The 16747-nt window shown below is 48.6% G+C and overlaps 2 protein-coding genes across 2 annotated transcripts; both read right to left on the bottom strand.

The window, feature by feature from the left end:
• Window positions 1-1816: 1816 nt before the first annotated feature.
• On the bottom strand, window positions 1817-4564 carry LOC107185280 (the record flags this gene model as incomplete). Its single annotated transcript, XM_015572938.1, has 3 exons — window positions 1817-1901; window positions 4146-4409; window positions 4452-4564. Coding segments are annotated over 3 exons (462 nt in total), but the record flags the coding sequence as incomplete, so codon positions are not given.
• A 136-nt stretch (window positions 4565-4700) lies between these two features.
• LOC107185318 (homeobox protein abdominal-B-like) lies at window positions 4701-14163 on the bottom strand. Its single transcript, XM_015572980.1, has 2 exons — window positions 13012-14163; window positions 4701-5203 (listed from the first exon to the last, which is right to left on the bottom strand). Exons 1-2 carry the CDS (start codon window positions 14087-14089, stop codon window positions 4701-4703), a joined length of 1581 nt encoding a protein of 526 aa, XP_015428466.1. The 5' UTR covers window positions 14090-14163.
• Window positions 14164-16747: the final 2584 nt, after the last annotated feature.

The raw sequence follows: 16747 nt of genomic DNA, 5'->3' as shown, positions 1-16747 counted from the left end.
ACTTTAGTCTAATTATACGATACATGTCTCTCTCTCTCTCTCCAGCTCTCATTTCGATTCCTCTCGCTCTAAATGTACACACACTCGTCCATTTTCGTCGTCTTCGTCTGTTTAGTCGCGATTCGCTATAATTTGATCATCTATCTCTCACACTCTCTCTCTCTCTCTCTCTCTCTCTCTCTCTCTCTCACACACACACACTCGTGAACATTCGATCTCTCTTCGTTTAACATGCACACTTTAATTTTCTCTCTCTCGCTCGATCGTTCTCACGCGCTCAGGGAGCGCGCGCGCGCGCGCTGCCACGCTTTTAAGAAATTCCGATCCTCGGTCCTGCTCTCTCTTCTATCGATTTTCCGACGACGCGAGACCTGGGCTTGCCACCTCTCCGGTTCTCTCTGGAGATTTTCGGATTTTCTCTAGGGGGACTCGAAATATTACGTTACCGTCAACCTCGACACTGTTAATCGTCTTTTCACGGCAATCCTTTTAGAATTCAGATTTCGAAGACTAGGATTGTACGTTTTATTTTTTTTTGTTATTGGAATCGCCGTTGGACAGTTTCCCCTACCATATGTTCCTTCGATATCTCTTGCTTCCTTGATTATGGTGGTTGTTTATTTCGGACAACGAAATCAACGACGGGAGAATGATATTCTAACGATCACTTTACTTTGACTTGACTATAGCTCTTAAGTATCTAAATATTGCAGATTTAATGACGTTTAAGTACAGAAAGAAACTAGTTATGAAAATTCATCAATTGTAAATTCCTATAAGAGATTATGGTTAACGCTTATAATAGAAAGATCGAATGTTCGGTAATATTTCTTTCAATGTGAAAGCAATTCTTTGAAGATATTTTCAAACTATACTTTCTCATTCACTAATATTTTCACTAGAAAGAAAACAAGAATTACCCTAGCGTTCCATGAATGTTTATGAACATCAATCACAAGTTTAATTCTAAAATTAACGAGTTTAAATACGCGCAAGAAAAATTAGTCGTTTCAGTCATTTTAAACAACTTTAGGACAATTTTTATTGTTAAAACAAGCAGTGCCTCGTAAACAATAGAATAAACAACTTAATGTAACATGCTTATAAGTGATCCTTGTCGATCATCTTCATTCACAAAAGCGTTCTCAAATATTCATGTGCAACAACATATATATAACATATTTAAAAAAAAAAAACCTCAATTTTGCGTATATTCCATTCACAAATAAACATCGGTCGTTACAGTCAAATTAAAATTAGTTCTACACTCAGGACCTCGAAATAGTTATCTTCGCGATTCCATTCGAAAATTCTGCCGGCCACACTGCCGTTTCCCTCGAAACGGTAACGCGACGGATGTCACGGTAGAAACAGTGACCTTGAGCAAATCAATTAAACCCGGACTCATCGAAATTCGTCTAATCTACCCACCGAATCTCCAATTTTTCAAACCGGAAGAGACAACAATCCCATATAAAATTCACGTTTCACATGTTCATCGACGCGCGCGCGCGCGCGCGCTCACGAGCACACCAAAAAGGTACATACAGAAAATACGCGTGTATGTATACATTTATTATAGTATTATCGGTAGGCATGCACACTCGCTCGTTCAGCGGCCCTTATAATTTAGATAATGTTGCACCTTAGAGAATAGAGATCCACTGGGATATTTATTTTCATTTAACATCCGATTAAATTACCTACTTACTCGCTGACGTACCGATTAAAAGGTAAACGCGTCCGCCTTCTTCGATCCGCGACCGCGCTTAAGGACTTCGTCCCGTCAGAGATCTTGTTGTCAGAACACCCTCGATCACTTCGATCGTTCCGTGTCATTGTCCTCGGACTCGTCAGGCTGCTCGATCCTGATCCTTCGTCCTCGAATCTGCAAACTGTAACTGCAGACCAAATCGGACGTCTCTTGGTTAAATTCTCTTTATCCCCCAGTTGTCTGTATTTTTCCACGAATTCTCGATCTTCTTCGAGCGTGGATACGTCCTTCGCTTATTCATAAAAGGTTCGAGGACGAACGTCAGATCGAGCAAACGACCGAGAAAAGTTCGAATTAGGTCGACCTAACCCGACCATTGATTACATTTCGGTTTCTATAGCTTGGCCAGGCACGGCTGATGGATCTATTGTGCTCGATCAGGCAGGAGATAGAAGAATAGGTCCATTACTGCTCTGTTTCTTTGTTTCTTCTTCTTTGTCCGTACACCTTCTCTGATTATCGACGTGGACACTGGTTCCACAATAATAGCAATCGATAGTCACAAGTTTCCCCATGACTTCACTTCTCTGTCCTGTTCTTCTAACTCCCTCCTTCGATCATCGGCTGTGCGCACGATTTCCTCCTCGAGTTAATTAGAATTCGTCGCGTTGGCTCGAGTATCTCTTAATTAAGTATCAAACAACATCCCGTCTTTCGTGTTTTCAAAGTCTCGACGCGCTGGGGATGTTTCGCGTACTCCGTAGAATCACCGAGAACGCTAAAATTTCACGTTATAACAATCTAATAATACTAAAACGATTAACAAAGTCCATTGTACTCGATTCAACTGCCACGATTCCAAACAAACAAACAAAAAAAATATATATAAAACATCGATTTCTTGAGTTACCGCAATTGCACACCTCGTTTTGAACCCCCTTTCGAGTTGACGCGTCGATCGCTAGAGTGACCGAGTGCACTGAACCGACTACGCGACAAAGTCCCAAGCTCGGCCATATCGAATGGTCTCCCGACCATACGGGTACAGTAAGGTATACCTTTACATCTAAGTCGTGTTGTGTATGTGTATGTGTGTGTGTGTGTGTGTGTGTTTTTTTTACATATAATATAAGAATTATAGGTACTAGTTTGCGATCCTTGGTAGGCGATGAATACGACATTTTTCTGGACATAATTAGACTAACTCTCTCCGAGCGCACGGTGGTCCGCGGGCCAGGCCCGTCCGAGTTGTCCCCGACGCAAGACATCCAGAGGGAAAACATCACGACGGACGGTCGACAATATTCCTTTCACATTCAAGGAACAGAAATTCCTTTCAACAATTTCATGTTACGTCGAGGACTCTCGTCCACGGACCTGGATGCCCGATCCCCAACCTGGATCACGCGAGTTCCTCGACCGCTGGTGGTCTCTACAGATCATCGGACAGAGAGGTTATCTACAAAGGTCCGTTGTCGCTCTCGGTTCACACCAGCGGTCCAACGAAACTTTTTCTCCCGTCCCCTCGGATTTCTGTGGGTTGGATCTATCAATCCTTTACTGGGACCGATGTAACGGAATTGACGGCTGACCCAAAAGGACGGGCATTGGATCCTGTGACGACGACCTCGTTTCGGATTGTCCACGCGAACCGAATAGAGGAGACTGGACTGGAATGCGTGTCCAACGTAATTTAGTATCTACTTTCCGGGAATCACAGACAATAGCGATCGTCGTTCTTCGAGGAACCGCTCGTTAGAAGTATCGCCGGAATCCAAAGCGGGAAACGAAACGTTTTTTCTAGGTTAAACCAGTTTTCTCTTCATAGAAATGTTCCAATTAATTCCGTGAATTTCCCCTCGCGCACACCTCCGTTCGGATTCCGTTACTACCACTTACCCCCGGAATACAGAGTTCGATCCTCCACGTCCGACGATCCTCGGGGTCGCAGCCACAGGGACCCAAATGGCGTCGGTTTCCGAACGGTTTCACGACGGATCCCTATCGATCCACGGATGTTCTCTAGTTCGTCTCGCTATTCTTCTCGATCGACCGGGCTGAACAGTGCGTACGGACGTCAGACCTGATGGGTGCAACGGGAAAGGGTGTTTTTCGTCCAGGGGATGAAGGGGGAGGAGGCGTGTGTGACACGGGATAGGACAGACACTAAGTGACACTAATTTTCTTTATATAATATGTATAACTGGAGGAAGTACTACCGAATTACGAATTGGACAGATTGTCAGTGTGTTCTCCATTCGTTGGATAGCGATCGTGGCCGACGATGTGGATGACCGATGATTAATATTAATAATAAAATAATAATAATAATATACTACTCGCGAAACGTTCTTTCTCTCTCTTTCTCTCCTTACAATCGTTAGGCAGTCTTTCAAACAGCTGCTGAACAAAGTTCGATAGGTGTGTGTACGTGTAACGGGGTCTGATCCAAGATATCTTCAGCAACGACGACGAATGGTTTTCATGCGCCGAGAGCACATAGAAACCAATGGGTATGGACATCTGATATTCTCTGGGGCGTTCCGTGCCTGGTGTGTTCTCATCGTGTTCAGGCGGCCAGGCCGTGGGGCGTCTGATGAAGAAGCGCTGGATACTGTTGAGCCACGTGCGCCAACTGGTGATGATGATGATGATGATGATGAGCGTGCGCGTGAATGTGCGGATGAACGACGGCGGTGGGAGGTGTGACGGTGCTCGGGGCAGCACCAGCGGCTACTGCCGCGTGGGTCGACAGAGGCGTTTGAGGTTGTGGCGCGTGAAGCGTATGGCTGTGACCTGTAACCAGACCGACGTGGCTGCCTGTTGTGTGACCGGTACCGTTTCCGGTTCCTATGGTCCCGACCACGGTCCCCACGGTCCCAGTCGTGGTGCAGCCGTTCGCGGCGGCGGCGGCGGCGGCGGCGGCGGATGTGGAGCCGTGGTTGTGATGAGGATGGCCGAACACGACCCCAGAGAAGGCCACGGGTCACTGATGATGCTTCGCTGAACCGTTCGCGTGGTGCGCCTGCGCGACCACGTGGTGACTCGATGGTGGCGCGTGACCAGCGCTCGGATGATGATGGCTTCCGGTCGCCCCATGGTGATTCGCGTTGTTCGCGCTACTGTTGTTGTTGTTGTTGTTATTGTTGTTGTTCTGCTGCTGTGTCTGCCGTTGGCTGTTCTTCTTGTTCTTCATCCGCCGATTCTGGAACCAGATCTTCACCTGTCGCTCGGTCAGACTGAGATTCCGCGCCAGTTCCCAGCGTTTCTGCTTGGAGACGTACGCGTTGAACAGGAACTCCTTCTCGAGCTCCAGGGTCTGGAACTTCGAGTACGGTTTGCGTTTCTTCCGTACCGTCACCTGGCCGGTCCACTCGAGCGGGTTCGAGCTGCCGCAACCGACCCCCATCCCGGCGACACCGACCCCGACGCCGACCCCCGCCAGGGAACCTGCGGGAAACAACGAAGATGGGGAGGAACCCCACATCACTTAACACAATTAGTTTGCCAGTAACAGGAACCTAGCCACGTTAGCTAGAAATATATGACAACCGGATATTACATGTATTCTGCAGTTTTCTGTTTGCAGGTTTTCTGTTTGGGTTTGGGCGCTTGGGCTGTTTGCGGATCGATCCAGTTTTAGAGTCTTTGCAATCGAGTAAGGGATGAAGTGTTTTTAACGTTTGTTTACTGCTTGGTGGAAATTTATGATCATCGCCAATTAGGTCGGTTGAGTCTGTATCAATGTCCTCAAGTACAAAGAGTTGAAAAATAATTATGAAGATCGTTCAGCAAACAGTGATAATTATTGAGAATTAAGGTTGATTTCATAAGAAGGTACGAGATCAGGAAAAACCTCTGTAATAGTTCTGATTTTAAGTTCAACCGGAAATCAGGACATTCAGCAAAATTGTCTCAGAACAAGGCAAGAATATCTTCTAAAAACCTTTTTAATCTTTAAAAAATCGATCGTTAATTCACTGGTTAAATATGCACAAAATGATCGTGCGTTAAAGGACGATTAATTGCAACATTTCTTCAATTCAGAAACACGTTTCGAATCGACACGACACGAATCGACGGAAACGGACGAAGTACAACGGTTCGTTAGGCAAAGTATCGGCCCGTAACCAATCCCGTTAACTTCTTTTTCCTCCGCGGAACCGCTCCGTTGACATTTGCCGACTGTCGCGTACACTCCGTGGAAACCGATCGATGCGGTCGGATCAGTTCGGTCCGCTATCGCAACCATTTCCGCCGATCGGATTCCATGCATCGATTCGGAAAGCACAAAAGAAAAGTCTCCAATCTACGACCAACAGAAGGACAGAAAAATTCTAAACATCCAGGACCAAGGAAACACGAAAAAACTCTAGAAGTTCAGGACGAAGGAAATAAAGGAAATCTCTAAATGTCCAGGACCATGGAAACACAGAAAAACTCTAAAAATCCAAGATCAATGAGACACAGGAAAATCCAAGACCAAGGAAAATCTAGAATCACTCGATAGACGGTAACATTCGATTGATCGTTACGTAACATGCATCTGTAGCGCCTCATTAACGTCTACGTGAAAGTCCCGAGTGAATTAATTGCAGCTAATCCGTTGACTCTAACGATCGTGCTCCGATTCATACGAGAAAAGATACAAAATCAAGTTTACGATCAATATCGGTATACGCCGTTAAACCAGGATTATTATCGCCGATAAACGAACCCCGGGAATCGTTTCCCTGATGTAATTATAGATTCATTCATAGAGTATGCCGTATGAACGAGACATTTCCAGTTTCGTTCTGTCTCTGTATTCCGTTTCCATCTTCTCCGGATGTCCCTGGGGCGTGCTAGACGAGACAAATCTCTCTCGAGGATCTGGAGTCCCAACGAAGTACTCACGGCCGTCTCGAGTCCCCGTCAAAATCCACGATTGCACTGAATCCAGGAGGATTCCTCGACCTGGAAGCAGTGCCCCTGCTCGATGCCTCTCGAGTTTGCAAAATTCATACGGGATCACGGAGAAGGAATGCGAATTCGGGGGCCGATTTTTCGGGGAACTTGGAAAATTCACGAGATTGGCCGAGTTTCTCGGACAGAATTTCCAGTACAAGGGGTCGCGGGGTCACGAGATCGCGAGATTCAGGCGCGTGACGCGACGCTCGGAGCGTGCACTCGATGGCCTGCGTGCGAACGAGCGACGTTGGGCGAGTGTGCGCGTCAGGCACGCACAGAAGGGTGAGCGTGTGCGTCAGGCGACTGGCACGCCGCGCGACGAGGCTGTATGATATAATTGGACCGGTTCTACTAACCGTGCGGAAAACGTGGGGCGGGGACGGGAAGGCGAAACTGACAGTATACACTGTAGACCGAAAATTTTGAGTCACACTCTGGTTTCACGTGTTTAGAAAGGTGTGAACGAAGGGTCAGTGGATGTTGCTTTTTGTCGAGGTGGGTCTTTGCCTGACGCTTGTGTCTAAAGTGTCTGGGAAGGCGGCATGACTCACTGATCATTTTCTAGGAAAAAAAATCTATACTAAACATCTATAGTGATAACGAAGATTAATCCTTTTGATAGGACAGTGTCAGCTGAATAGTGATTAACACGCCCATATAGAATTACAGGAGTCACGCTCTTTTTAAGAGACATAAGGTATTTAAAAAAGAAAAAAAAACTATAACTGCGCAAACATAACAACTAGCTAAAGGCGCTAGTATCTACAGATGATTGCAGTGATGCTAGATATAGCTGGTATTGGAAGAGAAAAGGTTAAAGAGAAATAAAACCAATCACCTAGTTGTCGAAAATTATTTTAGAAAAACCTAAATTTGAATTAGATCTGTACTCTATTGATTAGTAACAATGATTCAATCCCACGAACAGTGTGCATAATTATTTTTATAACGTTAGTCTATTATTGCTACTGCCCGTATTCCAGTTCTGTCTTCGTTCAATGATACTCACAGATCTACGATACTGACAAGGGCCGTGATCACAAGGTGCGAATTTGTCGGAACGCGAACCGAAGCTGAATTTTCTGAAATTTAAATAAACATCGATGCTATTTTTCTCACTCGAGATCGGACAGAGGAATTTTTTCTGGAAGATACCGTAACGGTAGAACGAAGCGCGCGAAACGAAGAGATTACGACAGCGTTCGGCTCGGCTGACTATCTTTAACCCAGGAACGAACGAGAAGTGGTTGCTCGCTTAACGAACACAACGGCCTCGCGCGTTAATCGCTCGCGAGCACAACAAAGTTGCAATCTTCCACCTGCCAGCCTTCCCCGTTTCCTCCCCCCGCCCCCTTGAACCTAACCGCAAACGAATCGATGTTATTTACGGACGTACTCGGTGCTCGAAAGGTTTGCACGTCCTCATCGGAACGCTCGAACGTTTTTTATTCCAAAATCGGATCGATATCGTTGCGTGCTCGCATTATCCAAAAATAGGGGTGTATTTACAATTGAAATTCTCTGTCGGTGCACGAATCAGAATAAATTATTATCGCACCTTATTTCGGGGAGGAAGAGGGGGAGGGGACTTTTATGAATATGCTCCGGGCGTTTCATCGGAAATGTGTCGTTAAAATTGTCGTGAACGTATCTGATTAAGATGTGTTGTTTAAGCGTGTATTTGGAAGTGATTCAGTGATTATTCTGATCGTAGCGTTTTAATGCAATTGCTTAAATGAGATTTGATTTCGTCGAAATGTACGGAATCTTTTGAACACCCTGTATAACGACGATAGTAAAAAGTAATCCACAATGTTCAATTGTAAAACCAACAATCTGCTTGGAAATTTTTGTAATTATAATTTTCAAACAAACTACCATATCTTCGAATTTACCCTGTACACGATCTGTAGTCTAAAAAAACCCCAATAAACGTCTTTGTCTCCTTTCGTTTCATCCCGAACACGAGGTGCGAATTTCTTTTTTTCCTCCCTTATTAGATCACGCAATATCGTTTCCACGGTCTTCCGTCTGTTCTCTGAATCCCGCCAGGTTTCCTCCCCTATTTCCACCCTCCGTCTCCCCGCCGTCCCTCGCCACATCCCCTCCTTTTCTGCGTACGCGCGTCCCGGTCGGTTCCGCGGGGTACGGTCGCGGCGCGCGATTGCTTAAGCGACAGGAATTTATTGCCCACTAAAACGCTGGAATATGCAAATTACTTGACAAAGGTCAGGATTCTCACGAATGTCAGCCGACGTGCACCAGAGGGGCCGGGGGAAATAAGGGGGAACTGCGGAATAAATGACGTATCGATTCGCGCGGCCCGCGGCGTGTCAGCGACCAAAGGAGCTTGCCTGGTTGTACAGTCGACGATATCGACGCGCTGCCCGGCTTCCCTGATGATCTCTGGCCAGATATCGCGGGACAAACCCGTTCGATATCCGCCGTGGAAAGTTGGGACCCCCGGAGGGGGACTCGACGCACGCGGCTGGAGGGACCGAGGTGACGATCGAACGAGGATACCAAAGTTGGATTCAAATTTACCCGATTGTTGTTACCGTTGATAGGTGTACATCGATATAATTGTATGGAAATAACTAGGATCTTGTGTACGTATAAATTGATGTTGGATATAATCGAGCTGGAAGGCGAGTTGCTGATGAAATAGCGATATCTGTGTAGGTCAGATCGGGGTTTAGCTGACTATCTTTAATTTTCATTGATGGAAATATATGTTAAGATAACAGGTTCATGCAAGAAATCGGCCTTGAAAATGAATTGATGATGAAACAGCGATATGGGTGTCGATTAGTCCTTGGTTTGCCTGGTTATCCGTACGTTGATTGATGGAGAGATGGTGGAATAATTTGTGGAGGTAACGGGGACCTTGTCTATCGCCAGATAGGAGTCTAACATAAGGAACTGATCTTGATAACGAGGTGATGATGGAATAGTAATATTAAAGTGGACCTGAGTTTCTTTATCCTTGTTTTCACTAATGGAATGAAAGTTTTTTGTGGCTAGCAATCTGTAAAGATTTGAGATTCAAAAATTTTATATTTACAACATAGAAGACAACTTCAAAGTCCAGTACAGCGGTTCCAAAGTGAAATAATCAATAAGAAGAACCTAAATGATACTTGAATAAAGCAAGACAGAAATCCAGACACTCGAAAGTATTTCTCTACCGAACTTTAAGCAGCCAGGAATCCCTGAATCTCCCTAAGCTATTGATCCAAAACCCAGCAAAGATCAGTCACCACAACAAACGGACTCCCTACAATTCTCAGCAATCGAACCAGCCACCTCTGAACCCATCAAGACATCAAATTCATCGATACCCAAATTCCGACCGCTCTTAGCCACTTCTAGTCAACTCGGCCCGTAAATTCGCGAAGCGATCCACCAATTAAACTTAACCAGCGGAGCCACGGGCGCGGAAGATTGCGCGATAAATTAAAAAGCGAAGCGACGTGCGTCGTTTAGGGGTCTAAAGTGGTTTTTAAGGTTGCGACGAATGCGTGGTAATTCGTTGGCCACTATCGAGACACCACCTGTCCCCAATCAGGCTGTCCAAGCTACATACAGTGCAGTGATGACTTGTTGGCTAGGCACCTACAAACTGAACGTCACAGGGACAAGAGGGGTAGTCTGTTCGGTTGAGTAAGCCCTTCTGTGACATTCCCAGCAGGCAATGGTTAAGATTGTAGACGTTGCGGTATTACTTTGAATTCTTTCGCGTTCTTCGTCACGTGATAGACTTGTATCAGGTCATTCCATATGTAATGGGAATTTTCTTTGATCTTTGTGGAAGTTGAAGTGCAGAACTGTAATTAAAACTACTAATCGCTTACCTGTATATGTATATTTTCCTTTATTCTGTACAATAGTTTCTGTAGCAACTTCCAGTTTCGTTTCCACAAACATCAAAGAACATTTGCATTACAGCAATTCATCGATGAGTGTTCGAAGACTCCTCGGCACTGAACATTAAATATTTCATAAACTACTGGCCATTCAGAATTACAAGCTCTACCACTGTGTCAAACCTCATTAAGAAGTCAGTGACGAGGGGCCTTCGAGCATTCATCGAGGATTTACTGTATATACTAATTGAATGACCTAATAGATGTAGTCGATTCAGCCAATAGCGATAATTCGTGTAAAGTCAAATTCAGACCAGAGATCACGATACGGTCAGATCACGTCGAATCAGGCAACGATAGTTATATTTTTTTTTCAATTTTAAAAAATTTATTTTTTATTTTCAGTAGAGACGTCGTCCGTACGTGTGTCCAATTAAATTGCCCAGCCAACAAGTCATCTCTGGATTGTACGTACATTAAAAATCTGTACGGAACAAGCTCCAAACCGTGGCCAAGAAGACCCGTGTGCCTGTCGTCTATCCGTGGATACGGAGCAGCCGGCGCACACTCCTACCCGGGGACGAACGAACAAAGATAATGGAGCTGCCATCTATTGGAGGACGGGTAAACTATACGCGGCGCTCTCGTATTCCAGTACACTTTGTATGTATCGTCGCACGCCTGCGCGTGCACCTCCTCCTCCTTTTCCCCACACGTACGCACGCATACGATTAACTCGACGACGAACACGGACGAACACGGACGAACACGGACGGACGGACGAAGAGGATCACGCGAACGATATCTCGTTTATCGGGGCCGAGCGTGCCCGTATGAGCAGCCGGTGTGTCTCGTATTTTCCTATTCTTTACGATTCCGCCGAGGGACGCGCCTTTTCCACCGAAGCAGCGGGGGCCAATCGCCGGCAAAAATCTCGACCAGGTCCGTCCACGGTCGCGGTTACGCGTTCGCGCGCCACTGGAGGGGCTCCCCCGGAATGCATTTATCCTTACCCCGTACGAACGGCCCCGAGAAGTCGATGGACCCTGTGTGGCTCTCTGTCGATGATAAGAAACACGGTCGATGGAATTTCCACGGGTAGCTGGAATTGTGACAGACGCTACTTCTAGGCCGGAAGAAGACGAAATAATCATGAGACGTACAGCAGACCTTCGGACTTATCAGTGATTAGGCTATGTCACCTAACCCTACTTCAAAAGGCACACTTTCTCGGTTTACCTGTACCTTTGTACAGGCAGGTTTTTGAATGAAATCCATCGGAATACACAAGTGAACTGAACCAGTTGATACCTGGTAATTAGAATTGATATAGCTAGAGTTCATACCCTAGGCGATTAATCATTTTTACATCTAGAATACAGAAGTGAATAAACCAGTTGATGCTAGCTAATTAGAGTTGATATAGCTAAAGTTCATACACCAGGTGATTAATCATTTCTGCATCTACAATAGACTCGAGTTCCAGTTTTTTTTTGTTCAAATATGAACATTGTTTTGCTCGAGATATGCAAGCTAAGAAACCGGAGGCGCGTAAAAGTTTCGTGAAACGGCGCGGGGACAGGAGTCGAGAAGGCGGAAAGGACGAAAGAGGCAAATGACACGGGGACGGGAAGGAAAGCGAGAACGGCCGTTAGTAGGAGAGGACTGAACGCGGCCCGTGTACGGGTCATGGAACGGATCAGCTGATCGGAGGCGCACGCCAGAGTTTACGAGTTACGGCCGCCAATAAACCCGGCGCGGTTCGTTGTTGCTCATGCGACGTTTCATGGGTTCCAGGGAGAGCCGAGTAGGAAAAGGACACCAACTGGGGAGAGGGGGACAAAAGAGAATGACCAAATACGTGAATGAACGATGACTCCCTCGACCGACCGTTTGCGCGACGGGCCCACACGACAGTTTTCGATTCCCCGCGGGTTTTCGACCGTCTCGAATTTCGTACGACCGTCTCGCTACTACATGTACATTTGTTTTCCGTTACTTTTTCACGGGGCCGGTTTCTAGATTAATTCGGAGCACGATCTCGGTGGACTTTTGCGATCTTATGTTTTTTTTTTTTTTCTTTGAAACCGGTATGTCTCGTGACTTCTTCGAAGACCTTGAACTTACGAGGACAAGATATTCACGTGAATCTGAGAAATCTCGTTATCGTCCTGGAATACCCTCGTTGCAATTTAACAAACGATCGTATTACAGTGGATTCCGCTTATTAGGGCCACCGTTTAATCGAGGTGGCCGTTTATTTGGGACGAAGCTCAAAGAACAAAACTGAATCGAATGAACTGTAATACTTCGCGTAATTGGGAAAAACCGATTAATCAGGCCAAACGACGCTAGGTCCCGATGTGTCCCGAACAATCAGAATCCACTTTATACATATTTACTACATACATTACCGAAACAGTTGATCCCAGCTGGAAAGGTAAAATACGTTCAATCAACTAGGATAGAGTCGATGCTTACCTGGAGGTGGATACGGGCTGGACGTGACAGGCTCCGGTGCCCCGTAATTCCTTAGGCTACCGTATCCGTCGTGAGGAAACGCGCCTTCGGCCGCGACCATCGCGGCAGTGACCCTGCCCCGATCGTCCGCCGCGGACGGCGTCAAGTATGGGACCCCTGCTTGCGAGTGTGGATGATGATGACCGGCCGTGTCGACCGGATGATGATGCCTGGCGGTTGTGTACGGCGAGTAATTGCACCAGCTCTGCGAGAAGCTCTGATGACAGGAGGACACGGCCGGGTCTGTGGCTCCAGTGGCGACCGAGGACGAACCGCCACCGGTCGAGGAGCTGGTGGTCGCCACGCCGGCCGAGTTGTAGGACTTGTAATCGGCTGCGGAACCACCACCGCTCCCTGCCGAGCCAGCGGTTGCCGCGGCCGGCGACCAGAAGCTTAACGTGCCGGCTTTCCGGTTGTCCCTCGCGGAACCGGACGTCGATGTCGGATCGGCCGCCAGATTGTAATAGGTCGGGGGATTGTTGCCCCCGTACGTTTGATGATGATTCAACGAATCACCCGCGGCCGCCGCGGACGTGTAATGCGAGTCCTGGGGATGATGGGGACTGTAACTCCAGCCGCCTTGGGAGCCGGCCGAGGACGAGTGGGAATGACGTATGACGCCCGCTGGTCCAGCGGCGGGCGGTCCTGATGACTCGACGCAGGTAACCTCCCCGTACGAGGACGTGGCCGGTGTCGCTGTCAATCGTTTCGCTGGTATATGAAGCGGTCCTGGAGCACTGTTGCTCGCCACCGATGAGGCGCTCGGCGATGTCGAGCTGGCGCTCGCTGTTGGCGCCGAAGGCGCTGTCGTACCCGTCGACGCCGGTGCAGCAGGTGATGTCGGTGTCGTTGCTTGTTGATGGGAGCCTGGTGTCGATGTAGCTTGTTGTTGTTGTTGTTGTTGTTGCTGTTGTTGAATCGATACGAGGCTCGAGGCTGTTGGTGGGACCGGTGGCGGGCTGTCCTCGTAGAGGGAACCGTTCATCATGGCCCACCAGGTCACCCCGGTGGAATTCCCCGCTCCGGTGGCTGTCCCCATCGGCGTGACGGAGCCAGGGTGGCCCACGCCGGAGCCGCACAGCGGCGCGGCGTGAACATTGTCGTACAGCGTCGCCGTCGAGCAAGCCACGTGATCGGCGATGGTGCAGATGGTGACAGTTGTTTGTCGGTGTTATTACGAAAGTCCCCGGTACGGTGGCGATGTCGACGGAAGGCGGTGACGGTGTGACCGATTCCGTTTCACCGATCGCGCGGTCAAACGAACGGGTTCGTTCAACCGGTGGAGCGCGCGCGCGCACCGCGGCGAATCGGCGAGTGAACCGCCACGAGGGATTACACGGAATAGACGACGATGATCGGATCACCAATCGATAGACCACAATAGCATCGTACGTGTGGTCAAGAGCGGTAACACGTTGTCCAAGGACGATGGAGGGAAAGTGAGATGCGATGGTCGACGAGAGGTGACGGGTTTTGTCGGGACAGAGGAGGTGCACAGTGGAACGAAGGAGGAACGGAAACACGGACGAGAAACGTGACGATGCGAGAAAGACGAGGTCGGCAGACGAGAGGAAGGAGGATCGAGTGCAGTCAAAACGGTAGTTTTTGTCGTTGGGTTTACCAGGACGGTGACGGTCGAGTTAATAGAGGAGTACGAGGATTAGTAGTAGCGAGGCACCAAGAGCAGAATTCGTACGATGGCGAGACGAGAACGGGCGCGATCAAAATACCATCGTATCCACGACGGAGACGCGACGATAACGGACGAGACGGAACCGACACCAACAACGAGGGTAAATTCAAAACGTCGAGGAAGGGAGGAACAACGCGGGAATCATCGTGTATATACGAGGGGGCGACCAAACGTTGCTCCGTGGAATCGCGCGGAATAAATAAATGAAGGAAACGCGCGTGGTTGCGGAAGGCGAGAGAGAGGAGGCGCCGCGGTAGGTGGGGATAGGGAAAATCGTACGGCGACCGTGCGAGCAGCACCAGGGTTGCGGAGCGGAGGGTGGAGAGGGTGTGCAGCGGCGCGGCAGACAGGTGGAGGGGTAGGTAGAGAGAGCGGGATGGAGGGAGACGGAGACGAGCGACCGACAGAGACGGAGGATAAGGATGAGAGAAAGGGAGAAGAATAGTGTATGCGTGAAAGAGTGAGATAGACGGAGAGGGAGAGACGAGGATGCCCAGGGGCGCGATAAAATGCGTAGCAAATCCGTCGAGAAAAGGTCCATGCACCACCGACCACCACCACCACCACCACCAACGCGACAACGTCCGAAGAAGACGACGACCGAGGTTGAATCGAGGTTGATGATGGGCCACGTGCGGGAACGTGGTCGACGGGGTCGTCCAAACAGCCGATTATGTCCAAGTGGGTCCAACGCAACAGCAACAGCGAGGGACGATCCAGACGCGCGAGGTTGCAACAAATCAAAACAAAACGACACAACACCCTTTAGCGACAATCTATATATATATATATGGTATATCCTTTCTCGAGTCAATGTCAGATCCCGTTCACGATGCACGAGGCGATCTTTCCGTTGATCTCCTCGAGAGCCTGACCAGCGCGTACTCGTCGACACGATCAACGAACGGAACAACGCGGCTGAAACATTCCGCGGTCAGGTGAACACTTGGCAATCGAGGTCCCCTCGGGCATAGGATCGAACACGTCGCGGCGTCCAACGAACAGCAGCAACACGACCACGTTCCTCTCACTGTTGTTCCGCCGATCTTGCTGTCGTCGTCGTCGTCATCCCGCTCCGGGTCATGCTCCAGCTGCATGTCGTCCCGTCACCTTCCTCGACGGAAACTGTCACCGTGCTCATAACTTTCATCGGTTTTTGCACACACGACACACACGCGTACAATTTGTCGCTGAACACTTATTATGCTCTCTATCTCTGTCTTCACTCTGTCACCGAGTTTCTTACGGTTACTTGTCACTTGTATCTGTAATCGACTCGACGATACGCCGTGGTGTCCTTCCTTCTATTTCTCTAGTTACGATTAATCCAGTACACACGCGATCAGGTGGATCCGATGATCGCACCGGGTTAACATATCTCCTTCTCTGGATATCACACCACCACCACGGCCAGGAGAAACGTTTCGTTCGTGGTCGGACGTTCGGGGGAGATCTCTCTCCTGGTGGCAGTAGTCGGTCCTTTTTCTTTTTTTTTTGTTCGTTCGTTCTCTCTCTCTTTCTTCGTCTCCCCTCGTGTCCCCGGAAAGTCAGGTAGCCGGACCCCCGGATCTCGTGTAGGAGCGCGCGCGAGCCGAAAAGTGGTTCCTCAGGTAGAGAAGAAGTGCCCACCGGTCCTAAGGTCCCCCCGTGACTGTTGGTGTCGCGGCGGCAACGGCGGGTACACACACGCGCGATGTTTATACACACACGAAAAGACTCCCTTTCTTCTCTCTGGCCTCGCTGAGCCGAACTGAGCGTCAACTGAGAGCTCTGCCCGCGGCTCGGACGCGCAAACGGGCTGAACGCGACACGAGCGCGATCTCTCGGATCGTTTGGCAACCAAACCCCTGGACGGACACGTCTCTCTCTTCCCCCTTCCACTTTCAGCTGTGCCTCGCCGCTGCCCCGCCGCGTACCGCGTCCACATGCCCTCTAATCTGCCTCTCTCCCTCCACACACAAGGCAGATCGCGAGAACCAGCGCGGCCACGGAACGCACCGAGCA

This window comes from Dufourea novaeangliae, unplaced genomic scaffold (assembly GCF_001272555.1).
Source record: "Dufourea novaeangliae isolate 0120121106 unplaced genomic scaffold, ASM127255v1 scaffold60, whole genome shotgun sequence".
Taxonomy (NCBI): domain Eukaryota; kingdom Metazoa; phylum Arthropoda; class Insecta; order Hymenoptera; family Halictidae; genus Dufourea; species Dufourea novaeangliae.
Note: the sequence above shows the minus strand (reverse complement) of the source record. Positions and strands in the feature narration are given on the sequence as shown.

Bases quoted from the DNA above. Each gene is read 5' to 3' on its own strand.
- LOC107185318 (XM_015572980.1), bottom strand. From the start codon at position 14,089: ATGGGGACAGCCACCGGAGCGGGGAATTCCACCGGGGTGACCTGGTGG. The intron at 5,204-13,011 runs GTAAGCATCGAC...AATTGTGTTAAG, and splicing joins CAGCCCGTATCCACCTCCAG to TGATGTGGGGTTCCTCCCCA.